The sequence below is a fragment of the Ipomoea triloba genome, chromosome 4 (assembly GCF_003576645.1).
Source record: "Ipomoea triloba cultivar NCNSP0323 chromosome 4, ASM357664v1".
In the NCBI taxonomy this organism is placed as follows: domain Eukaryota; kingdom Viridiplantae; phylum Streptophyta; class Magnoliopsida; order Solanales; family Convolvulaceae; genus Ipomoea; species Ipomoea triloba.
The window spans coordinates 2,658,662-2,686,057 of record NC_044919.1 but is presented as its reverse complement, the minus strand read 5'-3'; the positions used below and the strand labels follow the sequence as shown (position 1 = coordinate 2,686,057).

General features: G+C 35.5%; 2 protein-coding genes across 4 annotated transcripts; both read right to left on the bottom strand.

Moving 5' to 3' along the window:
* Window positions 1-4,222: 4,222 nt before the first annotated feature.
* LOC116015065 (callose synthase 2-like) lies at window positions 4,223-20,046 on the bottom strand. Of its 3 annotated transcripts, none has more exons than XM_031255064.1 (44): window positions 19,922-20,046; window positions 19,739-19,818; window positions 18,814-19,315; window positions 18,084-18,184; window positions 17,742-17,863; window positions 17,538-17,631; window positions 17,200-17,310; window positions 16,999-17,115; window positions 16,787-16,882; window positions 16,616-16,707; window positions 16,323-16,449; window positions 15,591-15,728; window positions 15,121-15,197; window positions 14,966-15,035; window positions 14,327-14,449; window positions 14,109-14,226; window positions 13,661-13,995; window positions 13,509-13,561; window positions 13,361-13,421; window positions 12,370-12,451; window positions 12,236-12,285; window positions 12,078-12,164; window positions 11,577-11,711; window positions 11,393-11,487; window positions 11,131-11,218; window positions 10,868-11,028; window positions 10,439-10,562; window positions 10,129-10,226; window positions 9,925-10,048; window positions 9,396-9,547; window positions 8,609-8,718; window positions 8,361-8,498; window positions 8,196-8,264; window positions 7,922-8,111; window positions 7,686-7,839; window positions 7,144-7,263; window positions 6,946-7,061; window positions 6,689-6,772; window positions 6,372-6,484; window positions 6,059-6,288; window positions 5,170-5,964; window positions 5,033-5,083; window positions 4,740-4,925; window positions 4,223-4,647 (listed from the first exon to the last, which is right to left on the bottom strand). In XM_031255064.1, exons 3-44 carry the CDS (start codon window positions 18,998-19,000, stop codon window positions 4,393-4,395), a joined length of 5,829 nt encoding a protein of 1,942 aa, XP_031110924.1. In that variant the 5' UTR covers window positions 19,001-19,315; window positions 19,739-19,818; window positions 19,922-20,046; the 3' UTR covers window positions 4,223-4,392. The 3 variants fall into 3 exon arrangements, with proteins under 3 accessions (XP_031110924.1, XP_031110925.1, XP_031110927.1); XM_031255065.1 differs by having other exon boundaries at window positions 18,814-19,065; XM_031255067.1 differs by having other exon boundaries at window positions 18,814-19,062.
* On the bottom strand, window positions 19,616-25,878 carry LOC116014681 (callose synthase 2-like). Its single transcript, XM_031254622.1, has 11 exons — window positions 25,751-25,878; window positions 25,568-25,647; window positions 24,643-24,891; window positions 23,913-24,013; window positions 23,571-23,692; window positions 23,367-23,460; window positions 23,029-23,139; window positions 22,828-22,944; window positions 22,616-22,711; window positions 19,996-20,053; window positions 19,616-19,854 (listed from the first exon to the last, which is right to left on the bottom strand). The coding sequence occupies exons 3-11, from the start codon at window positions 24,827-24,829 to the stop codon at window positions 19,616-19,618; spliced, it is 1,125 nt and encodes a 374-aa protein (XP_031110482.1). The 5' UTR covers window positions 24,830-24,891; window positions 25,568-25,647; window positions 25,751-25,878.
* Between the last annotated feature and the right edge of the window lie 1,518 nt (window positions 25,879-27,396).

Genomic DNA, 27,396 nt, shown 5'->3' with positions numbered 1-27,396 from the left:
ATTTATACAGTAACTAGTAACAAAGGTGTAAAATTTTATTTTTTTTATACATGCATAGTAATCAATGCAAGAGTTTACATGTCAAGATCAGATCAAACATTAGTAGCCATTGCAGGAGTTTATCAAAATTAAACATTTACCACTACACCAAAAGCTATAGTGAAGAAGCAAACTTTATTTTCTTATACTTATGTATCAATCAACACCATATTTAATTAGATGACAAAATAGTAAACTCAACTCTTGGAGGTGTCGGATGACACCCAATAACAATCCAACAACTCCATGTTAGGAAAGCCTCAAATTAAAGAGTTGGCAAAATTGGCTAGACTTAGACATTCATATATAATATAAGCTATTATTGTATTATAATCACTAAAACAAGGACTTAAACATGTATAAATAGTAAGCATATCATTGTGAATTGAATGTAGGCAAAAAGCTAGCTCTCAATCAAAATGATAAAATTAGGCAAATTATTGGAAATAGAAAAGATGAAGCATTTTAGCCACCCTCATGAACTCCACCTCATAGAAGTGTCCACACAAAACCACCAAACCAATTGCTCAGCCTGCGAAGTCTACCTCTTCGGCCAATGCTACGCCTGCAAACGCTGCAACTTCTTCCTCCACAAATCTTGCTCCGATCTCCCCCAATCCACGCGCCACAGATCCCACCCCCACCACGCGCTCACCCTCTTCGCGCCGCCGCACGCCGGCGCCGGCGCCCAATGCGACACGTGCGGCGATTCCTGCGACGGCGGCCTCGCCTACTCCTGCCGCCTCTGCAACTTCCACCTCCACTCGCGCTGCGCTCGCCTGCACGACGCGGAGGCGCGTGACGACCGGGAACTGTACTTCCTGAACTTTCTGAGACGGATTCTGGCGGAGCAGAAGAAACTGGTGGGTTTGCTCCGGCCGATGATGGCGGCGGGTCGAGGCGGCGGCGCCTCGGATCTGGAGGATGAGAATGTATAACCAGCAGATTCAGAGAATGGCGGGGGGTCAGAACCAGCTTAGCATTGTCGGAACGACATCATATGAGTTTGCTAGAAACAACAACTACATTGGATGATCTGCGCATGGATACATATGGTTGCACGCATTATATTATTGTCTCTTTCAATTCTCTTCTTTAATTTATATATCATGTTTTCGTTCCTTTCATGAAGGATCTGATGAGCAACTGCTTTGTTTGTTCATGTCTCTTTCTTTCGATTGTTTCCATTGTTGAATAATGACATCTTGTTTCTTCCTTGGAAAATACTATTTTGACTCTCAAGTTTCACTTGTACTTTTACTTTCTCATTCAAAATTGATATTTTCTTTTGGGTGGCAGAGAAAGAACATAACTTATCATGTTTTATTATATCATAGAGTAAAGATTGATAATCCATGTAATAGAATTCTTCTTTGTTTACTAAAATATGTAGATTCAAAATTAGTTAACTTGTTTGGCTATTTTACTTGATTTGCACTACTATATTAGTATATGACTGAATGAGACAAATCCTCTAAAAATTTTCTCAGTTTAAATCAGTTAACTATATGCAATTTAGATATTTTTTTTTTTTGTGTGGTTATTTGGTGACTAAAGTCATAACATGACTTTTATCCATAACTCCCACTTTGGAGTAGCATCTACAAATTTTCCTATAAATCAAAGAATGAGATTAATTTAATAGAATTTTTCTTCAACTATATGATTTGGGCCTGAAAATATAAATAGCTAATGGGCTTGAAGGTCAAAGAAATTTGGCACATTTGTACTTTCAAGGAGCCATATTTTGCTATTCCAAGAAATTTGCTAGAAAATATTACAACAAAGTAGGATTACCAATAACTTTGTAGCTTAGTAGCACAAAGTGACTTTTTCAAATGGGAGGTCATGACCGTACTTCAGTAGGTTGATAGCTTTGTTTTATTAATAATGGCATGATACACATGTATGAAAATAACTTTGTTGTGACATTAGTATATAAATACTTATAAACTTATGAACCAGTTAACACACATTTCATAATTTAGATCCTCCACTATATCTCTAAGTAGAAGCAGTAAGAACTTTTTAGATTAAAGTGCAATCTTTAATAATGAAAGCAATCCATTTCCCGCCATTTCTAGAGTGCCTCTAACTACTCAAAATGAAAACGTCTACATGTGAATTTTCCAAGGACATTGAAGATGTTGAAGAAAGTTGTGACGAATCTCTGGTTATGCCAATGGTGTCGCGCATGGCTGCAACACAGTTTTAGCGACGGGAATGTTAACCCCTACATTATTAACAACATCATCATCATCAGTCGTCACAAAATATTCACCGTCACAACGTTAACAAACATTTTGCCTAGAAAACAGAAAATCAAAGAGAAGATTGGGAAACTCTATACACTACAGATAATGCGACGAAACTAATCTGCGACGAAATTTGATCTACGACTACAATCGGCTAGCCTAAATTTCGAGTTCAGCCTACAGGCTACAGCTCAGTCGCCAACGCTCCCCTCCGAGCCGCCGCCGACATCATTCTCCGATTCACCGTTTTCGTCCTCCGCTTCAAAACACCGCATTCTCCTGCGCAAATTCCTCAGTTCCTTCTCCACTGTGTATATTCTCTCCTTCAAAACCATGTTCTCCTCTTCTAACCTCTCGATGTGTTCATCCACGCCGTCGACGTCGTACTGGAGAATTCTGTTTCGGTTCAGACAACCGCCGTTGCCGTAAATCGGGTCGTAAATCATCTCGAAACGGTTTAGGTCATGGCTCAACCGCTTCTCCACCTCCTCCGCGTCGCTCACGCACGAATCGATAACACCTTCTTCTCCTTCGGCTCCATTTTCCGGCGATCGGAGTCGGATCAACCCGTTCATCGACCCGTATCCGTCCACGCCCCACTCTTCCTTCGCTACCTCCGCTAAAACCTCCCTCGACGGCGAGAATTTCGGCGTGGGGAGGACGGACGGCGTGACCGGGTAAGGAGACACCAAGGAGGCTATTCCGCCGGATCTCTTAGCCCGTATCAGAAACGACGTCGTGTTGTGCGGCGTGAATGGCGCAAAATCGCAACTCTCCCTCTGCCTCTTCTTCTGAAAAAACCTTCGAGCTTTCTTATTATAATATCTATTGGCTTGCTGGAAATCAGAGGTCTCAGCCGCGTGAACTTTGTAGGGCTTTTTCGCCTTCCAATTGCTTCGACTGAGACTTGCGGAAGTAAAATTGTGGCGTTGCGATGGCGGATTTTCAGTCGCCGGTAAACTCAGTCTCCCAGCTGACGGCGGCAATGGCGGAGGCCACGGCAAGTAGCTCCGATTCATGACCGTTCACCGGCAGCTCATACAACTTTTACCGGCAGTAAATTCAAGCTCAGCAAATCAACACACTCGTAAAATCACCCCAAAAAGTGTACGAAAACTCAGTAAAAATCTCGAACTTCAACCGCTGAGCTAGGAGACGAAGATCGAAGATTTGAAGTAACAATCACAGAATTTTTCTTTCCATTTTTGGAGAAATCTTTTTGCGGAATGCAACTCTACACAAAGGAAGGGAAGTGGGTCAGATGGAATTTTCTGCTGAAATGAGTACGGTTTGCACGTGAAGTGCACGTGGGCGATGATGGAAGAAGATAACCATGAGAATGTGGCCATGCGTGGCTGCATCATCTGCGTCGGTGGGTCCATTGCCTTTGCCCTGACGTAATATATGCTTTATGACTGGCCAGGTACACCACACTACTCTTATTTTATTCATTAATTAATTTTTTCCTTTTAAAAAAAAGTACTCCGTATATGCTCATAAAAAAGTACAAGTTACTTCTTCCTTAATTAATCTCATTTTTAATTTAATTTATGAGAAAAATTGCAACACCTATTTAAAGGTTTTAATTTAATTTATGAGAAAAATTGCAACACCTATTTAAAGGTATCTAATCGTCTTGGGATCTTTACCGACAAAACTGAGATAAGTCAACTTAAGGTATACCTAACTGACCAACTCAAACAAAAAGCCGTCACAAAAAATTAAACTTAAAATCCTATAATTACTAAACTAACTAGCTAACCTATAATTACTAAAGTAACTATCTAACTAACTTTGCTGGGGTTAGTCCCAGTTTATTTAGCAACTTCATAAGTTCAAGTATCCTAATGCATAGAGTATCTATAGCTATGCAGTTTTGCATTTCTTACCTACTTTATATATATATATATATATATATATATTATAAATATATAATTACAAACTTACTCTATTATATGTATATTTACAAAAGATCCTTACAATAATCCAAACTATAAACAGAAACTTTTAGACATGCAACCAATTCTAGTTTTATATATCAGTGATTCGCCTAAACAGTGACCAAAACCTGCGACTAAGTACTACAATGGACACGAAGCTACTCTTTGCTGTTTTTGGAGCTGTCTTTCTCCTTCTTTGGACCACCAAGAATACGAGAAATCTGCAGACCTCTGCTAAATGCTTGGTTGAACAACATGCGGGTCTGGAATTCCGACACAAATGGGAACCAAGCGAGGAATGCGACTGGAGTGAACAAAAGCAGCCCCATCATTAGTTCATAACAGCGTGCCAGTGTCCTAACAGATCCCCAGATCCGAGAAGGTTGAATCCAATGCCTCAGCGCTTGAGCAATCTGCAGCGTTCGGAGAGGAGCAATGAAAACGATGATAAACATAACAGGCTTATAGGTGTTTGAGAAAATTTATGGGGATGGCGGGTACTTACCAAGAGCAATCCCCATCCGGTTGGCATGAAAGCGAGGATGCAAACAATGATGTCGCGGAATGTCATGTGCAGGACTGCTATTAGAGTGATCAGAACAGACATGAACGCGATGAATATTAGGCCTTCGATTAACCGAAACACGAGCTGAAAATCAGCGCTGAATTTCCTCCTCCCGGTAGATACAATCTGAACAGAATGAAGAAGAACATGCAGAGGAAGAAGTGGATCAGCGGCTCAGCAGATATGGAAAACTTAAGGAGAAGGAACGAGCAAATTAATATCTTCCAACTCACCTTCATTACTGCTAGGACAAGGAAAATTACAAGCCATGAAATGCCATAGACCTGAAAAGTGAAAGGTTACGCAATGGGGCTTTGTTTTGACAATTCCAAATTACGTGTAAAAATTGAAATGAATTCCTAGGTCATACCAAGATGCTTTTATATTTCTTAGTGATGGACAGGTGATATACAAGCCCATATTGGTAGATAAAAAACCGCAGTGATAACAATATTTCAATGATGATGCCGCGCATCCCTGAATGACGGAGATGCATTTGTTCTTTCTCCCACCAAGATTCCCAGCTTTTTGCTGGTGGCACACCGATGCCACCCTGGCTGTGAATCCATTTATTCCAATCTGTCCAATCATCAAGAATCTTTTGCCACTCAAATCCCGACGGGTTGAACAAGAAAGGAGCAAATAGCCATGTTCCCACCATGAACCATATTGATATAGTTACCAGGACGTAAGCAACATCTCTATATGGTTTACCAAATATGTGGTACACAAGAACTAGAATCATCAATTCAATTCCCTTCACGAAATGGCTGCGTGAATACAGGCGATAGTTTTCAGCAAATTTGGCATGAAATACAACAAAGCCACGACCAGTGCCTTTGTATTCAGCTCCCCCGTGCAGCAATGTTCTTCCATAGTAATGGGTCCTCGTACCAAGAGAAAACGTGAAGAATAAAGGGGCAAGTTGTAGCAACATCAGTACAAAATCAGTCAAGGCAGTGCGAAAACCCCTTTCAAGACCTATCTCCATCATCATCGGCAATGCCATTAAAAGTCCAATCTGCACAAAAGACTGAGAGGCAAGAGCAACTTGAAGAGGTTTATTATCCCGTATAGCTGGGTGGGAACTCAACCCATCCTCAAGTCCACTGAGAACAAGATAGAGGCGACCATACAGAAATACGTATACCACAAGAACAGTTATCTGCCAAAGCAGGCGAACATTAATTAGGCACACTTGAGTATGACAAAATCTATACTGGGACAGAATTTCAAAAAATCTGGGAGCAGATTTATACCATAGTACTAAAATAGAACCCCACAGTGGTGAAGTAACATGACAGCATGCGGAAAAAATCGAAGCGATGTCCAAGTCTGTAAACATCACGACTCATTGTCTGTTCACCATTTCCACAGGCTATCTTTGCCTCAAACATTGAAATTTGATTGAGACCCACGTCTCTTCCTTTACCGACTTGAATATATTCGTGGTGTGTAACATTGCCCCCACGTAGTGTAGAATTGAAACCTGCACCAAACATCACTCTTTGAGAGGACAAAAATCAGAATTCAACATACTAGGCATATGGGAATTTATCTGATGTACGGTGCCTGCAAAAATGTCTTCACTTAGGTTGATAACACTCGAAGCCTTGCTGACACCACCTCTTGTTAGATGAAACAGTCTGTCAAATACGTCGGGATGACCATAGTGAAAACGAACCCTGAAATGTTAAGGAACCACAAACATCATGTCATCAATTAGTAAAAGTGTTTGATCAGGCCATATAGATTTTATAACCGTTTGTAGCAGGAACCAGGAGTAACGGATCATAGGAATATAATTATAGAGAGTAACTAGAATTCTAGAGACTGCAATTACAGTCAAAATACAAAATATGATGTCCATCATAAATTTAAATACTTACTTCAATGGATTGGCCAGTAACCTTTGTCCAATTGTAACAAAACTGGTCTCTTGATTTGACATAAACCATGCAAGTGAAGAAACACTGAATAAACAGTAGACAACACCAAGTCATTACAAAAGACAGGAATTCAGAAACAATGTATGCTCACACCATCGGCATGAGAAATAAGGTCTATAACTCATAGGAAAATAAAAATTTTACAAGAGCAAAGGAGCAATAAATTTGTTGAATAATTTTGGGAAATGTCCAAATACCTGCCAGTGAATATATGCTCCCTCAGTCCCAGAATGGTTGGATTCCTCACCCCATGCTTCTTAAGAAACTCTTGCAATAAATTCCTCATTTTGAAGGCTTCTTCCATGTAGTTATCCTTTCAGATGGGGATTTATTCACATCATATAAAAGCCCAAAGCACCAATCTCAAAGTAAAATCAAATAGTCTTACTAAATACCTGGTTCATATCAATTGTTTGCAATCCTTCACCACGAGTAAAGATTATGGCATGGTTTTGGTTTTCTGGCTTTCCTTCACCCAATAAAGCAGGGCCGGGAAGTTTTATGCGATAAATTACCTAGCAAGAACATTGTGAGGATAGGCTATGATAGTGATTCATCTGGAAAAGCACCAGAAGATAGTAATCTTACAGTCAAATGAAGACTTCTAGTGATTACATAGGACATCAAATTAGCTCTCCAAGTTTTAGACTAAAATACATTCACGTTTTTTTTTTTGGGTTAATTGTGGAGTTGTGGTGGATATATGCTCCCCACCAAGAATTGAGTATGTTGTGTTGATTGAGCATGCAACCACAAAACTTTAATACAAGGACTGGCAACATTGCCATCTATGAACAACAGTAATGGAAGAACAGTTCCACAAACATTATAAACGTGATTAGAGACAACACAACAAAAAGAAATTTTTGTTTTTAAAAAAAGGCAATAATCAAGTGGCAGATCGAAGCTGTTCGAACATTCATGTTTAGGGCAGTACCTGATCTAACTTTTGATCTGGCTCAGATGAGTCAACAGATTTTGGCACAGCCTTTACAAGAGCCGAATAATAAACCTTATCAACAGGCCTTTTGGATTTTTCAATGCTAGTTACTTCAACCTCATCAATGTAAGCAACACGAAGTGATGGATACCTGCCAAATAAGATGAGATAATTACCATACTGGACAAGACTAGAGTACAAACAAATGAGAACAACAATATTTTGGGAAATACTTTATCATAAGTCTTAATATATCTTGAGCTTTGTTACGTTCATTTCGTTTCTGAATGCCATATTGCTGGCATGAAACAACATAAGTGAATTTCATGTCTGCAACTGCTTGACATTGTGCCATTAAAGACCTATCATTTCGCATTTGATCCTCATTATTAGATTCAGCAGCCTTATACCCTCTCATTAACTCTGAAAATCCAGAAAGTGCAATATATGAATAAAAGTCAAAATGTTTAAAGAGGTGAAAACAACATCAACTGTATATATAAGCACCTTCATCTTTTGCCATATCAAGGAACGCCTGAAGTTCCAAAGCTTGACGATAGTACATCATACCTCGAACTTTTTTTTAATGAACCAATCAAATTCAAAAGCATATTGTCAACAATCACATGATGTAGCTGCTAAAGGTGAAAATAAGAACAAAGAATCCTATACCAGTTTTGGTCAATGTTTGGCCTCTATATGAAACCCATAGACGAAGTTCTTCTTCCAAACTTGTATTGACCTTGAGATCTTCTTTGAGATCTTCTTCACTGTCACAGCGAACCCGCTCCAGAAAGTTCTCCCACTCATCTGTGTAAGTCTTCTCATATGAATTCGGACTAGAACATAACAGGAAAAAAAAAACGTATATTTGATGGTATTGGCATACTATTATTATTGACCTAAGTAAACAAACTAACCAGGGTAAATTTTTTGCAGATAAAAGAGTATAGAAACACCATCTTCATTTGGCTTTTCCAGAGAGTCCATGGTGAAAAGAACCTCCTCATTATAGTAAGGAGTCAATACACTACAAAAGATCAAAGGAATATAAGGAAAAGCACACATACACATACACATGACACACGTAATACAAGAAACAAGTCAAGCTGAAAATGGTATATTCACTTGTCAACATAGCACAGACCATGCTACTATTGCAGTTTATTGCCATTGATGTCTTTTGGATTTTGATTCTCATGATATCGCATTAACAAGAATTAAGTTAATACCACATTTGAGATTGTAAGGTCTTTGGGCCTCTTGTTGGTGAGCCTTAGGTCGCTTTTGGGCCTAAGGCGTCTGGAAGGCTTCGGCCTCTCATTTTGTTCAATAAAAGCACTTGTTCGTAAAAAAAATAAAAATAAAAATAAAAGTTAATACCACATTTGGGCATTTGGTCCTCTACTATCAATTGACCAAATGTAATCCCTCAACTTTTTCAAATGGACCAAATTCAGTCCAAATTTGAAAATGCCACCACATGCAAAAAAATATGGACTTTCATAAAAGTGAGGACCTTCAAACATTTTGGATTGAATTTGGTCAGTTTGACAAAGTCAGTGAATATGGAAATGTCACTACAGTCAAGGGACCACAAGTGATACTCCATTTGTTACTAAAAACCAACACAACCATGCTGCCCTTAACTCCACAAATGATTCAATGTGTGCAACTAAAATGTAATACAATCTGAAGAATACTCACGAAAAAGAAAGCATATTGCGAACTTTAGGAGCTCGGGGCATGTCCATAAACAATGAATTTGAGAAGAATGCAATGCGCCTCCTAGCTTCTAAGTTGGTTGGAACATCCATTGCAGACTCCCTTACTGTGAGCAATAAATGAAGCCTGCCAATCTGAAAATGATAAGAAATTTAATGTAAATTGAAGGTCAATATGAAACTATGCAACTACGATTGTGTTGAATATTAACCTAGATTGCAGTAGTGGGTTTAGCCCAACTTGTGCGTCTCATGTGTATATATAGGACCTTTTGTACAGTTCCCAATAGATAGAAATAAAACCCCCATTGTTCAATACCATGAAATTAAGAATAGGATCATCATCTTCTTTAATCTCCTTTCGTAAAACGAATGGATGATAGTGAGATCAGAGCAAGTACCAGAAGCTCCTCTTAAAAACCCAAATACCAAAGCTAAACTATTTGCTTAGTCATTGGGCTTAGTTTTTCTAACTCGTCAAAATGATTTAAAAAAATATAGCAATAGCTTACCTTTTCCTTCCATGATTCTGTTTCCTCTGTAACAGGGAACTTAAGGTCACGAAAGTACTGGTTATGTTCACTAAGAGGGGTCATCTCCTCGTGCCCAAAACCACCATGGCTAGATTCCAGTGAACTACAAAAGCAGGATAATAAACAGAAAATGAGTCAACACAAAAACATGCATGAGGAAACAAATTCTTCTGCACAATTTACCTTGGAACATAGTCTTGCATTATATCTCTGGTCACAACCTCATACACATCGAGCAAAACAATAACTAGCTGATCCTTCTTCTCCTCCTCATTTTCTTTCTGTGAAATTATTTACATTATGGTAAGACTTTTCAGCAGCCATATTTTTCCATTAAATGTACAATTATGACATCTTTTTTAATACAACAAGCATACAATAAATTACAACCAATACACAACAACAATTATATTAACCAATTAACAATGATCTATAACAATACCCCTAAATAAATGGGTACCAAAAACCCTGACCTAAGTGTCAAATACTTTACCAAAATCTCAATAAGCTCCACAAATTTTCGGTAGAGGATAGGAAGACAGCTCATGTTAAATTCTTTTATCAGGTCGCCTTCTTGTATGTGATGATCAACTTTGGAGAAAATTTCATTTATAACACTGCAAATAATTGATAACTAATGAGAAATCCTCTCAAGCAAACACTGTTTACAAGAAATAAAAATGTGCCTAGGTACGTAGATATTCAAGAATAAGGAATTTTCTTTAATGTTTGTCATGACTCATGCGTTTCCAGAAATGGAAAATGGGGACAATATGGTAATCAACCACAAATAATGGAGGAGGCTTGATTACTTTATTGCCTCTCCACTTTGCGTTTTTGGAGCACATAGAATCTCATAAAGCAAAGTAGAATCTCCAACAAAAACAAATATTTGAATAGACATTTTTGATAGTAGACTTACGCTTTTTCCTTTTCACCCAAAACCAAATAATTGATAATGCTTTTGCAGGAAGCATAACACTCACGAATTGCACTGCGCATGTAAGTGTCATCATTCAATCTTTTCATCAGCTCACGACCTCTCCCATCACTATTTTCAGCCATATCCAATGCAATTGGAATCTAAATACCAGGCATATGAACCGTACTCAGTTAAGAAAGTTGACAGAAACAATTATGGAAGAAGGTTGATAAAATGAAGCAACTACTGAGGAGGCATCATACCTTGCTAGCTAATAAAAATGGAGGCCACTGAACAAGGTCTTCCAAGTCCTTATCTGCCCTACTGGGCACAAGCAATAAGTTCATTTCCCTGTCATGTAGAGAATCAAATTCAGAAGTATAAAAGGGATGTGAATGTAGAAGGGGAAACAGTAGAGGAGAAGAGGGAATTTCAAATAAGACAACAGGAAAGGTGAGGAAATAGGTTAAAAGATGTTAGAGAGAAATAGCATCCTTCTCCTACAGGAGCTATATCATATACTACCTATTGTTTATCAGATCCTCATCTCTAAAGCTCTCAATTATCTTGTTCCACATCTGAGCGAACCTTGCAGCTTCATTCCCTCTACTGCTTGTCACCTGCAAGAACCAGTCAATGAACCAATTATGTGATCTTGTGCCTTGGGAAGTTAGTATATTGCTAAATCAATTTTGATAATCCGTTTAACCTCATCAAACTTTCGAGATAATGCCGCCTTTAGTCCCTTCTTAGCTTTTTCTTTCTTTTCCAATGGAATCAAGCGGGCATTAAAAGCCCCTGGCAGTGACTGAAACCGAGACCTAAGCATTCCTAATGTTCGAATCTGAAAACAGAAAGGGGACAAATAATCCATCCTTAGCTGAAAACAAATGAGAACTAAATCCATCACATTCTTATAAACAGAATACAATTAGTGAAATGGATATCCCAGTAAAAAGATCACAACTTCTAGAGGTAAAAATGATTTGATGACGTTGACATTATTGAATCAGATTTCCAAACCATAAATAAGGGCTAGAATAAATAAGATTACAAGCATGAATAGTAACCAGCCAATATACTACTTATGTTCGGTTCTTTGGCTGTTTTCATTATCTCACAGATACAACCTCAGAGAGACAAGCTAAAACTAAAGGCAGCTTATTCATATGAAAGTAAAGTAAATTATGGCATGGGAAGATCCACCAACCTCTCCCAGACGGCGGAATGCACCATATATACCGCCAAATATTGTAGAGAAAATTGCATACCAAATCTGAGTGTCCATGAAGTAGACCTGGAAATAATCTTTCGTTAGAGATATGAATAAGGAAAAGGAAGAAACTGCATAAATGAGATAGCACATACAAGAATAATAGGAGCCCATAGTGCAATCACAACACCAATGTTTTTCTTTGCTGCAAAGGAAAGATCATATATACTTAGTATCTTTTCACCAATCACCAGTAATAACATATACAAAAGAATACAAGACTGATTACCTCGGGGGAAGAACTCATGCCACTGGTATCTTTGTATGTGAACCTCCATGATTTCTTTAGTAGGACCTACAAGAGGTTTTATCTGCAAGAATATAAAAGATTATAACATGTCAATTTTTGGAAGGCTTTATCTGCAGGAATATAAAATTTAAGCATATCAATTTTTCCAAGGGGATGCATGCTGCTCATATATTTTCTGATAAATAAAATAATTTTATTCATAACAATGACGACGATAACATTTATAAGAGTTGTATATTGATTGGACCAGAGCCTTCTGCAGAAGAGATTGACTGATAGAATATTTTATATTGGCTAAACATAGTATTTGATACCAGAAACTCAGAAAGGTTACATAAGTGATAAGTGCATAACTGAACTCAAATAAACCTTAGTCCCAATCTAGTTGGCTTTTGCTATGTGAGTTCTATCATGCACTAACTTCGGTATGAGCCATTAAGATTGTTATAAACTAAGATTGGGCTATAATGCACATGGGCCAAACCACACTAAAAGATTGAATCCAACACATAGCCTTATAAACCCATATTTTCTCTCTTATTTTATCAATGTGGGACTCTTAACAAAGGTTAACTTATCTCTATTCTCTAATTGAATTGCAGCCTGCCTCTCCCACTCCTATGTCTTATTCCTACCGTGTTATCAATCTTTCCTAATCTTTGCATCCATGGGTCTTTGTTTCACATGTTCATACCAACTAAATCAATTTTTTTTCCCAAATTGTCTTCCATAAGCGCAATTTATATCTGGCTATAATAAATGCTATTTCTGATATGGTCTTATCCCATGTTTCATGCTTATAAAGACCTTGAGTGCATCAAGGAAGAAGAATGTTAAAAGCTTTAAAATATTGTACTTTTGTTTGGGGCAATGATTACTATCACGGTTAATGAAGCACATCACAAGAGTCTCACGCATTACTGCTATCAAATATCAATCATAAAAACATTGGAAGGAGTGAGGATGTCACCTCAACAAAGTAACTGAATGACAACTTTGATGCCATGAGGAGAACCCAAAACAGTGTGTATCTGAAAATTGTTAACATTATAATTAACTAAAACAAGCATACAAGCCAAGTAAGTTCATTTCGATAAGAATTCAAACCAATAGCATACTTGACCAGAGAAAATGTGTCATCATGCATCCCCCTTCCAACATAAAGCCGAGGCTGCAATCAAAACATAACCAAATAGGGGAAAAGAAATATGAAGAGGGTCAGAAGCAGGAAAAAGAAATTGCAATAAAATACATAATGACGGTTCTGTACCTGGGACCACCACATTACAAGCCTCGCAATCTTATACTCTGACCTCTCAAGATTACGGCGTATAAAAGGAAATAGAAACAACAATGCAGAGAGCATGTTTGGGGACAAGTAAAACAGAACTGCAATGAAGAACAAAGAAGGCGAACTTGGACTGTTGCCAAACCAGCTCTTTATTGTCTGTGCAAATGAAGGAGGATTTTTCCAACTATATGCATAAGTTACTGGCAATATTATGACCCACGCTGCTGCAGAGACAGCTTTCAGAATGTATCTTAGCTTGACATAGATTGACATGCTTTGTCTTGCTTTCCAACTCATGATTATGTCAACAATAGCTGCACGCAAATTTTTTTTACAAAGAGTGACATAAAAGTAAACAATCTTCATATTTAATTGGGTTAAGAAATAGGAACAAGATAACATGTCAGTCAGTTAAGAGAAAAAACACCTTGAGCTAGTTTTAATACTGAAGCTGTTATAAAGATGCTCAACACTTTCTTGAACACTTCTCCCTCAAATATAGAACTCGGTGCACCGGATCCATTCCATGCAATAATAATCATTGCCTTCAGCAGAGAATTTAGAGTAACGCATAAAAATCCACGGGAATAACAAACAGAACAGGGATGAAGGTAAAAGAAAAACCACAAACACACAAAGACCAACCTGTAAAGACAGAATGTAAAACCCCCACATTCTATCAAAACTCCTAAAAATGTGGCAAAATGAGCGTATCTCAACAAAGTTGATTTTCCCCATCCACCGTTTATTCTTAACTGATTCAGTTTCCTGCATATGATCAATATCCATATACAGAACATTAATGGCCAAAGATTGACCTGGATGTGAATAAGTGTAATTTTCCAAATCAAACTGCAGAGTCAAAAGTTGAGCAAATAATACAATCATAAGGACATTTGAACTTTAAAGTCGATACAGGGAAAACTTCCATCACAGTGTGTAGGAGGAAGACTACTGTAAAATTATCCTTCCTAAATGTTGAAATATCAGTTTGACAAATGAAAGCTTATTTTACAATTTACACATTTTCAAATATTAGAAATGTGGCATGTACAACCATTGAACTTATGAAATGGAAAATACAGAGGACTTGAATGAATTACCATCATGAACTCTATTTTGAAATTTTTGTTCTTTCAAGACACATTAATTGGGGTTTACAGGGTGCATTAATCAGGTATATATTGATTTCATCAAACCAGCTAGGCTAAGCTGATTAAAGAGAAGGAAACTGGCAGACAGTAATGCATATCAAATTATGGAAGAGTAGATGATATTACTTACTAGATCTCGAAGGCAGAAGAAATCAGCATCAAGACGCATCGGCCAACCTAATCTAAAGCAATTCTCCGACCTGCACTACTATGCTAAATATGAATCTAATGTTTTGAAACTAAGTAGACTTTAAGTACAAATGGAAGATGCGAAGAAAATTTTACCAGAAGTACTCATTCAAGTCATCATAATTCCTCCATTTAGAATGCTTTGATCTTCCTTCTCCACTCCTTTTAGCTTCCTTTGTGATTAAAAGAAAAAATAAATCCCACTATCATTAAGATATTCTCATGCCCTCAGGAAGGATATTTTAACTTCTCTTTATAATAAGAAGATTTTATAACTCGTTGTTTTCGGATCTTAGTTGAATGAAATTTCCTTTCCAAAAGAAGATTTCAGAAGTGATAGAGAAAATTACATCATAGAGGGCAAGAGGTCCTCAAAAACAAAACCATACATAGTAAAAATAACAACAAACAGAAGAAACAAAGATACAAATATCTTCCTCATCCCAACAGAAGAAACATACCCAACTATATTGCTCAAGAGTAATTATATAATATGTTTTTAATCAACCCAAGCCAGCTTGTGTCTTAGTATGCAACAATTGAGGAAATAAGTTGCAACATAATACCTTTGCTATTGTGTTATAGATAGGAGTAACCACTTTTATCAAAAAAGCCTCATCATCACCCCCATAGGCAGGTTTGACAGTCTCACCAGTCACAGGACTAACACTTCCTGCCAACATACCATACAGTTCAAATGCCATCTGCAAGGTTGAGATGAAAAATATTTAATGTACCTGAAAATTACAGCAAATGAAACACCTAATACAGTACACAGAAAATGGAGCAGGACCATAGAGAAAACTAAAGCTTATAGTTCCACATATTCTGCCTGGATGTCCTCGGTTGAAAACACATGAGAACCAAACCCATCAAATTCTTATAATATAACAAATGAAATGGTTAACCTAGTGAAAAGATCGCAAGTTTTCAGAGGTAAAAATAACCTGATGCTAACATTACTGAATCATGTTTCCAAAATATAATCATTTTCTAGTTAAAAGAAACAATAGTGGAGTTTGAAGCATTTACGCACGTGCTCCTACATAAAATTGCAATGCAAAAATAACTTTTCCTTTAACAAATTAGCTGTGGCAAAAAAAAAAAAAGGAAAAAAAAAATTGGCACTGCATAGATCTGTTGCATCACTACGAGAAATGGAAATACAATAACGGAAACTTTTATGCAAAGCAAAACCAAAACAGTAATAACAAAATATTAGACTTTTTAAATTTATCAAAATAGGCAAATATATTTCTGTTTTGTTTTTAGACAAATACCCAGAATTTAATACATACATGATGATAAATATAGCATAAACATTCTGGCATGAATCTTAAATTTGCAGCTTCCCCCCAGATAAGAAGATATAGACCCATGTAAAGCAATTTTCTTTGCTGCACTTCTTGTTGGATTGTTGGCAACCTGCAAGCAAATGCCAAGCATAATGAACCAAAATATTACATCACAGACTTTTCAAAAATCAGTGCTTGAATTATGATCCCCTCGGGGAAAGGGGGGGATGTTACAGAAGGCAGTATCAGGCCAAAACATTCCTGCTAATATGTATAAACATGAAAACTAAACTCACCAGAGACTACTCTTGCGGTTAAGGTACTCGCACCATCTTTTGTAGTTTTTAAATAGCTTCTTCATGACTTCTGTAAGTGCACGGTCATCCAACTAATAACAGTGATGCAATTTTAAGTCATTAGATGGCATTTCACCATACACAAAGCTGAGTTTAATGGAACACACAAACCTTAGGTTGTTGATGATCAGGTTTCGGAAATTGTCTAATATGCACATTTGCCAGCAATAAAATCAGATGTTCTCTTTGATTTGCAACATTATCTTTCTGCATGTAGATCAACAGAAATGGAAAAGGCAAAAAATTCAGAGTTATTTAGACAAATATGTAGCTTGAATTTCCCACCATTAAGCCTAGATAATCCCAGCAACAAGCACTAAAACCTGAAAACCAAACATAGATTGAAGCCAATCTAGAATATCTTCATCTACTTTCTTCTTATGGCCCTTCGGCCATGGTAGACCCCTTGTATTACGTAGAGCAGCCACAGATGCTTGAATCTATCAATGTAAACAATATTAGAACATGGAGGAAACTAGAATCAACAAAAAATCAAGACTAAAAGAATATAAACTAGAGACAACCTCAGGGTATCTCATAATTGCTTGATTTGAACTTTCAGGATCAAGTGGAAGTATATTATAATGCACCAGTGTCTTTGTCTTTTCAGCAACCTTTGCTTGAGCTTCCAAAATCTACAGATATAAGCCTAGGCATTAAAGGAACATAAAGGGGAAGGACCTGACCAACACATGATTAACGGCATAAATACTTGCAGCAGTAAAAAGTCATACAATGGAACAAGTTACCAGAACTTACAAGAGGAAGGTCATACAATGGAAAAAGTTACCAGAACTTACAAGAGGCAATAAACTTTGTTGAAATAATCAAAGCACTAAATTCACAAGGTTTCAGTGACTACCTCATCAGCCACTTCAACAGATTCTGTCAGATTAACAGCCTTCAAGACCTCAAAAAGCACAGCAGCAGTTTGGTATGCCTTTGTAAGCCTCACACTGTATAGTGGGATACACCCAAACAAAGAAATAATAAGAAAATAAGGTTCATCATGTGAAGATCGAACAATAGAGTAAATTACAAACATCTGTAACCACATGGTTATTACCGATCAGCTTTATCAGCTGCATTCTGTAGAGCTTGAATATACTTCCTGTAGTAATGTTGATAAAAACTCTGCATTTCACGAGCATCACTTTTTGTCCTTCCAGCTAAAGTTGATTCATTTTCCTGGATTAATTTAAAAGCTAATGACAGTTAAACAGTATATTGCTTCCAAATCAATCAACAAGAAATAAGTCATGACAAATTTTACACTCCTAATTTCTTAAGAGCCTCATTTAGCTCTGACTTTGTTCAACTCAGCAGTCACATGAACCAGAGTCAAACATAATGCTTGAAACCACAACATGGTAAGGAAAGTAATAGCAGCAAAATAATCTGAAATTACTCTTTCCAGCCTCTGAAGAAGGGCAGTTTTGAACTGGCGAACTCCACGTCCACTTGATGTTGGATCTAATCGATGAGCTTTCTCAAAAGCATAAAACCTACCTGTCTCCAATATGCGAATATGAAAATTAAATCAGAATCAAAACTCATTGTAAGTTCAAACAAGAGGTGAGTGGAACTTTATAAGGTGGAAAGCCCTGCTAACTAAGCAAGTTAAGAGCAGATATACAGAATCACAAAATAAAAAATCACACAGTACATACAAACACATGTTACTTTGAAATAGACACTGCAAGCAAGAACAATCTGTTTTTCTTAATTATTATGAATTTGATTTTTGAATGCATTGACATATGAAAATGGTACAGGCAGATGACTTTTAAGAAATATCTAGCATTTACACTCCTGTCAGTGAACCAATGCTCGTCAGAACATTGTTTTTATAAAAATAGAACACGAGCTCCTTTGTGGCATTACAAGAAAAATAGAACTTAGTCCAAAAATGAAATACTGGCACAATTAATCACTATACACCAATGTCCTGATCAAACTGCTATTACTTTCTTCATAGAAATGTATCATAAACATAATTCAAGAGTACTCAAATATAAACATTGCAACCAAAATGAAAAAAAAAATTCAGTCAACAAACTGTGAATTCTTCTACATCATGCAATCTGACAACTATGTGATACACTAAAAATCAATACTAATCCAGAAGGAGCACTCACAGAGGTAAGCAACCCTTGGGTTGCTAGGTTCGACCTCATTGGCAACACGTAGAATTGGGGCAATTTCCACTAGAGATGATGGTACCACTTCACTGTCCATCATGGACTCCCCGAGATTGCCGGCAGTCTGTGTCCTCATAATCCGCCTTTGCTGTTGCAGATCTGACCCCCTTCTTTGGTAAGCCATTTTCCCTTGCAAATATACCACCACAAGCTGTATACCAACCCCCTCTAGTTCACCTGTCAAGACTCCTTTACAGGAGCATTCACATGCAAAACACTCACCACAGAACAGTTTGATCTCAACAAAATTGAAGCCTCTAATTCATTCTAGAAAAAAACAGAGTGGTAGTACACACCTAAAACACTAATATTTATAAATTCAAAATAAGGAAAGAAAACCACTACACTGGATCAAATGGCTCCAGAAAGCATTACAATGTTTCAGACTGGATTCCCCCACCTCCCCTTTCTCCTTTCCTTTCTCTAACCTTCATTTCTTCTGCCAGAAATTAAAGCAGCAAACCCAAATCACAGAATCACTCCCCAAAGCATTTAGGGCAAAGAAAAACACAATACACACATCATTTAAACCCAACTCCAAAGCCAAGAAAGACGGCAGCAGCAGCGAAGTAGGAAAAACACACACACAATTCTAGTCCCTCTTCACTGAAGAAGCAAAACTCAAACTCATACAGTATGCTTCACTTCAAACCCTTCGTTTACTTTCTAGTTCTCAAAAAAAAAAAAAAAACTCCGCAGACATAAATTACAGCCCTACAGGCCTTAACTAAATCCAACTTTACTTCCTTTCCTTCCATTTCATCTTCTCAATACCATTTTTCCTACGATCACCCATAATTCCGCGCGAAACAGACTGATTTCCAGAAAAGCAGAAAATTACACGAGGATCAGCATAGCATACCTCAATTGAAGTCAGTGTGCTGGAGCTACATGATGATCGCAAATCGCGTCTAGACTCTGCTGCAAGACTTCTACAACGTACTATATACAGACAAACTTTCAGCACAAATAATTCTACTGTTCATAAAGTAAACAAATAATTTAACAACAGCGAAACAGCGTGCGTGTTAGTGTAGATAATTACCTGAGATTAACCAGTCGACGGATTAGGGTATGAAACAGAGAGATTAAGCAACAATGAAGCTCAACATATCACACTTGAAGTTGAAGAAGCACCGGACAAAGTGACAAAGCAAGTAAAATGCTCTAAATATTCCTATAAGAAATGTGAAAATTTAAAAATTATGTAAAAGAAAAAAAGTAAGCGTAAGCGTACTAGAATATTGTTCTACTAGTCTCATTCCACTAACTCTCCTTAATTACTTGAATATTCGACTCTACAAATTTTGATATATTCATGTGTCACATTATGATTCGCTAATTATTTAACTAAAACTTTATTGCATAATTAATTTTAAAAAAATTAACAGATAATTTTATCATTTTACTTCATGAAAAAAAAAAAACAAAATTTATCTTGTTTAAAAATGAATAAAAAGGATTTCAAAAAAAAAAATGAATAAAGGTCAAATTAGTTGTGACTCGTGAGCTATACACGAAAATATAATTGAGTCATTAAACTTTTTTAAAAACTATAATTGACTCTCTCACCAAGTCAAATTCTTACAATTGAGTAAAACATGACATATTTTCACATTAATCACTGATGTAGATGTTAACCATTAAACAATTTTTATTATTTTTATTCCTTATCAATTTAAATATTACTCCCTCCGTCTCATTATATGTGCTTGGTTTAGTTAAGATGTTTGACTGAAATTATTATTGATTCAATTTTTCCTAATATTAAAAAGTTTAGTATTAATATACAAAATTTATATACTTAAAAATTATATTAAAAGACTATTAAACATCAAAAATCAATTTTAAAAATAGGTAAAAAAAATATTAAAGAAAAATAAACAAATAATAAAGAGTCTATTTGACCAATAAATAATAAACATAATAGGTAAAATGAAACAAAGAGAATAAACATTTAATTTAATTTATTAAAAAATAATAATAACCAATCCACCTCCCTCCCCTTTATCTAGTCTAGCCAATAAAGTAGGTGAATTCATGAGATTTAGTATGGTCCGAAAAGAAAGTTGAGTTATCAAAAATAAATAAATGAATAATAATGGTGATGAGGTAACAACTAATAAAGTGAGCGGAAATGGAATCATGAAATGAGAAATTGAGAAGGAAAACGCGGGACAGGTACCTAACGTTTTGATTAAATTACTCTGACATGCCACGTTGGTTTCATATAAATGTTACCACCAAGCGTTTTGATGAAGATTGTGAAGAAGACGTTTTGCCAATTTTATTATTTAAAGTAAAAATACTCCGTATCTTTTTAGCGCAACACAATAATTATTAATTATTAAATTAATTTTTTAATTATCCATGTTAAGAAATTTTTTGTTTTTCACTGTTTAAGAATGTGCACTCAGTAATCTTATAATAATATCACAAATTATATAAAAAAGATAAATCACATTACAAATATTTGTAAAGCTTTAATAGAAATAAAAATATGTATGTATAATTAATTTGTTGTTGTGATAACTTAGACATTATATTTACTTTATTATTGTATAATTGTAAATTATTCTCAAAGTTGTTAATTATTTTAAATAATACTATTAAATTTAGTAACATGAGTAGTGGCTACTCGGGTTTGATCGGAATCAAGTTGGGTAGAATTCGAGTAAAATAGTATAGAGTATATGTAGCCAGTGTGGAAAAATGCAAATCAATGGAAATTTTAGTGAAGTGGTCAATATTTGGTAGGTGGTATGTGGTCATAATCATTTGACCTCTACTATTTAGATGATATATTATAGAGTTCAGACATACACAAACATTGTCTGATGTATCCTTTGTCATCTTTCTTAAAAGCCATGTACGTTCTAATCCCTACTCTAGGTGCACAGAGATGAGGATTGTTGTGTTAATTTTCAAGGGTGACGCCGTTATTGTGAGCCTGCATTGATAGCGGCAAATTCACTTTTATGATAGTGATTATTTCACGGCACAACATCTTCTTAATTTCACATTATCAACCTAATTAATTTCTCAAATAATATAGAAGCAAATTCATGTTGATAATGGTGAATTTGATATCCTGTCCGACCATGTGGAAAACACGCTTGTCAGTTTGCTACGACATTCAGGCTGGTGAAGTGGTACTCAATATCCATTTTAATATATAAATATGTCTATATTATTTTTTATATAATGCATTTATATATGATTATTTTGTTGTATTGCTTTATACACTTCTTATGAAAATTTCTTTTGCATTGAGCAAATTTATATAATCAATTATATGTAAGACAAAAATATGTAAAAATCTTATCTTTTTTAAATAATATATTAAACAATATAATGTTGACTAGGACGAGTTTGGGTACATGTGAGTAGTGTTAAATGGATATGAGATCAGTATAAGTATCATTATATCGAGTTTAGATGTGTTCGAGTAGTTCTATAGTTAATTAAATTCAGAAAGTGCTTAATAAATAAGTACATACTTTACTAATTTTTATTTGTATTTGTATAAAGTAATTCTATATGAACTCCCAAATTATACTACTACCTCCGTCCCAAAATGGTTGTCTGGTTCGTTTAACGATGCTTGACTGAAGTAATTTTTAATCCAATTTTTCATAATATTAAGTTTAGCATTAATATATAAAATTTATATATTTAGAAACTACATTAAAAGTACTATTAAACACAAAAANAGCTGAGTTTAATGGAACACACAAACCTTAGGTTGTTGATGATCAGGTTTCGGAAATTGTCTAATATGCACATTTGCCAGCAATAAAATCAGATGTTCTCTTTGATTTGCAACATTATCTTTCTGCATGTAGATCAACAGAAATGGAAAAGGCAAAAAATTCAGAGTTATTTAGACAAATATGTAGCTTGAATTTCCCACCATTAAGCCTAGATAATCCCAGCAACAAGCACTAAAACCTGAAAACCAAACATAGATTGAAGCCAATCTAGAATATCTTCATCTACTTTCTTCTTATGGCCCTTCGGCCATGGTAGACCCCTTGTATTACGTAGAGCAGCCACAGATGCTTGAATCTATCAATGTAAACAATATTAGAACATGGAGGAAACTAGAATCAACAAAAAATCAAGACTAAAAGAATATAAACTAGAGACAACCTCAGGGTATCTCATAATTGCTTGATTTGAACTTTCAGGATCAAGTGGAAGTATATTATAATGCACCAGTGTCTTTGTCTTTTCAGCAACCTTTGCTTGAGCTTCCAAAATCTACAGATATAAGCCTAGGCATTAAAGGAACATAAAGGGGAAGGACCTGACCAACACATGATTAACGGCATAAATACTTGCAGCAGTAAAAAGTCATACAATGGAACAAGTTACCAGAACTTACAAGAGGAAGGTCATACAATGGAAAAAGTTACCAGAACTTACAAGAGGCAATAAACTTTGTTGAAATAATCAAAGCACTAAATTCACAAGGTTTCAGTGACTACCTCATCAGCCACTTCAACAGATTCTGTCAGATTAACAGCCTTCAAGACCTCAAAAAGCACAGCAGCAGTTTGGTATGCCTTTGTAAGCCTCACACTGTATAGTGGGATACACCCAAACAAAGAAATAATAAGAAAATAAGGTTCATCATGTGAAGATCGAACAATAGAGTAAATTACAAACATCTGTAACCACATGGTTATTACCGATCAGCTTTATCAGCTGCATTCTGTAGAGCTTGAATATACTTCCTGTAGTAATGTTGATAAAAACTCTGCATTTCACGAGCATCACTTTTTGTCCTTCCAGCTAAAGTTGATTCATTTTCCTGGATTAATTTAAAAGCTAATGACAGTTAAACAGTATATTGCTTCCAAATCAATCAACAAGAAATAAGTCATGACAAATTTTACACTCCTAATTTCTTAAGAGCCTCATTTAGCTCTGACTTTGTTCAACTCAGCAGTCACATGAACCAGAGTCAAACATAATGCTTGAAACCACAACATGGTAAGGAAAGTAATAGCAGCAAAATAATCTGAAATTACTCTTTCCAGCCTCTGAAGAAGGGCAGTTTTGAACTGGCGAACTCCACGTCCACTTGATGTTGGATCTAATCGATGAGCTTTCTCAAAAGCATAAAACCTACCTGTCTCCAATATGCGAATATGAAAATTAAATCAGAATCAAAACTCATTGTAAGTTCAAACAAGAGGTGAGTGGAACTTTATAAGGTGGAAAGCCCTGCTAACTAAGCAAGTTAAGAGCAGATATACAGAATCACAAAATAAAAAATCACACAGTACATACAAACACATGTTACTTTGAAATAGACACTGCAAGCAAGAACAATCTGTTTTTCTTAATTATTATGAATTTGATTTTTGAATGCATTGACATATGAAAATGGTACAGGCAGATGACTTTTAAGAAATATCTAGCATTTACACTCCTGTCAGTGAACCAATGCTCGTCAGAACATTGTTTTTATAAAAATAGAACACGAGCTCCTTTGTGGCATTACAAGAAAAATAGAACTTAGTCCAAAAATGAAATACTGGCACAATTAATCACTATACACCAATGTCCTGATCAAACTGCTATTACTTTCTTCATAGAAATGTATCATAAACATAATTCAAGAGTACTCAAATATAAACATTGCAACCAAAATGAAAAAAAAAATTCAGTCAACAAACTGTGAATTCTTCTACATCATGCAATCTGACAACTATGTGATACACTAAAAATCAATACTAATCCAGAAGGAGCACTCACAGAGGTAAGCAACCCTTGGGTTGCTAGGTTCGACCTCATTGGCAACACGTAGAATTGGGGCAATTTCCACTAGAGATGATGGTACCACTTCACTGTCCATCATGGACTCCCCGAGATTGCCGGCAGTCTGTGTCCTCATAATCCGCCTTTGCTGTTGCAGATCTGACCCCCTTCTTTGGTAAGCCATTTTCCCTTGCAAATATACCACCACAAGCTGTATACCAACCCCCTCTAGTTCACCTGTCAAGACTCCTTTACAGGAGCATTCACATGCAAAACACTCACCACAGAACAGTTTGATCTCAACAAAATTGAAGCCTCTAATTCATTCTAGAAAAAAACAGAGTGGTAGTACACACCTAAAACACTAATATTTATAAATTCAAAATAAGGAAAGAAAACCACTACACTGGATCAAATGGCTCCAGAAAGCATTACAATGTTTCAGACTGGATTCCCCCACCTCCCCTTTCTCCTTTCCTTTCTCTAACCTTCATTTCTTCTGCCAGAAATTAAAGCAGCAAACCCAAATCACAGAATCACTCCCCAAAGCATTTAGGGCAAAGAAAAACACAATACACACATCATTTAAACCCAACTCCAAAGCCAAGAAAGACGGCAGCAGCAGCGAAGTAGGAAAAACACACACACAATTCTAGTCCCTCTTCACTGAAGAAGCAAAACTCAAACTCATACAGTATGCTTCACTTCAAACCCTTCGTTTACTTTCTAGTTCTCAAAAAAAAAAAAAAAACTCCGCAGACATAAATTACAGCCCTACAGGCCTTAACTAAATCCAACTTTACTTCCTTTCCTTCCATTTCATCTTCTCAATACCATTTTTCCTACGATCACCCATAATTCCGCGCGAAACAGACTGATTTCCAGAAAAGCAGAAAATTACACGAGGATCAGCATAGCATACCTCAATTGAAGTCAGTGTGCTGGAGCTACATGATGATCGCAAATCGCGTCTAGACTCTGCTGCAAGACTTCTACAACGTACTATATACAGACAAACTTTCAGCACAAATAATTCTACTGTTCATAAAGTAAACAAATAATTTAACAACAGCGAAACAGCGTGCGTGTTAGTGTAGATAATTACCTGAGATTAACCAGTCGACGGATTAGGGTATGAAACAGAGAGATTAAGCAACAATGAAGCTCAACATATCACACTTGAAGTTGAAGAAGCACCGGACAAAGTGACAAAGCAAGTAAAATGCTCTAAATATTCCTATAAGAAATGTGAAAATTTAAAAATTATGTAAAAGAAAAAAAGTAAGCGTAAGCGTACTAGAATATTGTTCTACTAGTCTCATTCCACTAACTCTCCTTAATTACTTGAATATTCGACTCTACAAATTTTGATATATTCATGTGTCACATTATGATTCGCTAATTATTTAACTAAAACTTTATTGCATAATTAATTTTAAAAAAATTAACAGATAATTTTATCATTTTACTTCATGAAAAAAAAAAAACAAAATTTATCTTGTTTAAAAATGAATAAAAAGGATTTCAAAAAAAAAAATGAATAAAGGTCAAATTAGTTGTGACTCGTGAGCTATACACGAAAATATAATTGAGTCATTAAACTTTTTTAAAAACTATAATTGACTCTCTCACCAAGTCAAATTCTTACAATTGAGTAAAACATGACATATTTTCACATTAATCACTGATGTAGATGTTAACCATTAAACAATTTTTATTATTTTTATTCCTTATCAATTTAAATATTACTCCCTCCGTCTCATTATATGTGCTTGGTTTAGTTAAGATGTTTGACTGAAATTATTATTGATTCAATTTTTCCTAATATTAAAAAGTTTAGTATTAATATACAAAATTTATATACTTAAAAATTATATTAAAAGACTATTAAACATCAAAAATCAATTTTAAAAATAGGTAAAAAAAATATTAAAGAAAAATAAACAAATAATAAAGAGTCTATTTGACCAATAAATAATAAACATAATAGGTAAAATGAAACAAAGAGAATAAACATTTAATTTAATTTATTAAAAAATAATAATAACCAATCCACCTCCCTCCCCTTTATCTAGTCTAGCCAATAAAGTAGGTGAATTCATGAGATTTAGTATGGTCCGAAAAGAAAGTTGAGTTATCAAAAATAAATAAATGAATAATAATGGTGATGAGGTAACAACTAATAAAGTGAGCGGAAATGGAATCATGAAATGAGAAATTGAGAAGGAAAACGCGGGACAGGTACCTAACGTTTTGATTAAATTACTCTGACATGCCACGTTGGTTTCATATAAATGTTACCACCAAGCGTTTTGATGAAGATTGTGAAGAAGACGTTTTGCCAATTTTATTATTTAAAGTAAAAATACTCCGTATCTTTTTAGCGCAACACAATAATTATTAATTATTAAATTAATTTTTTAATTATCCATGTTAAGAAATTTTTTGTTTTTCACTGTTTAAGAATGTGCACTCAGTAATCTTATAATAATATCACAAATTATATAAAAAAGATAAATCACATTACAAATATTTGTAAAGCTTTAATAGAAATAAAAATATGTATGTATAATTAATTTGTTGTTGTGATAACTTAGACATTATATTTACTTTATTATTGTATAATTGTAAATTATTCTCAAAGTTGTTAATTATTTTAAATAATACTATTAAATTTAGTAACATGAGTAGTGGCTACTCGGGTTTGATCGGAATCAAGTTGGGTAGAATTCGAGTAAAATAGTATAGAGT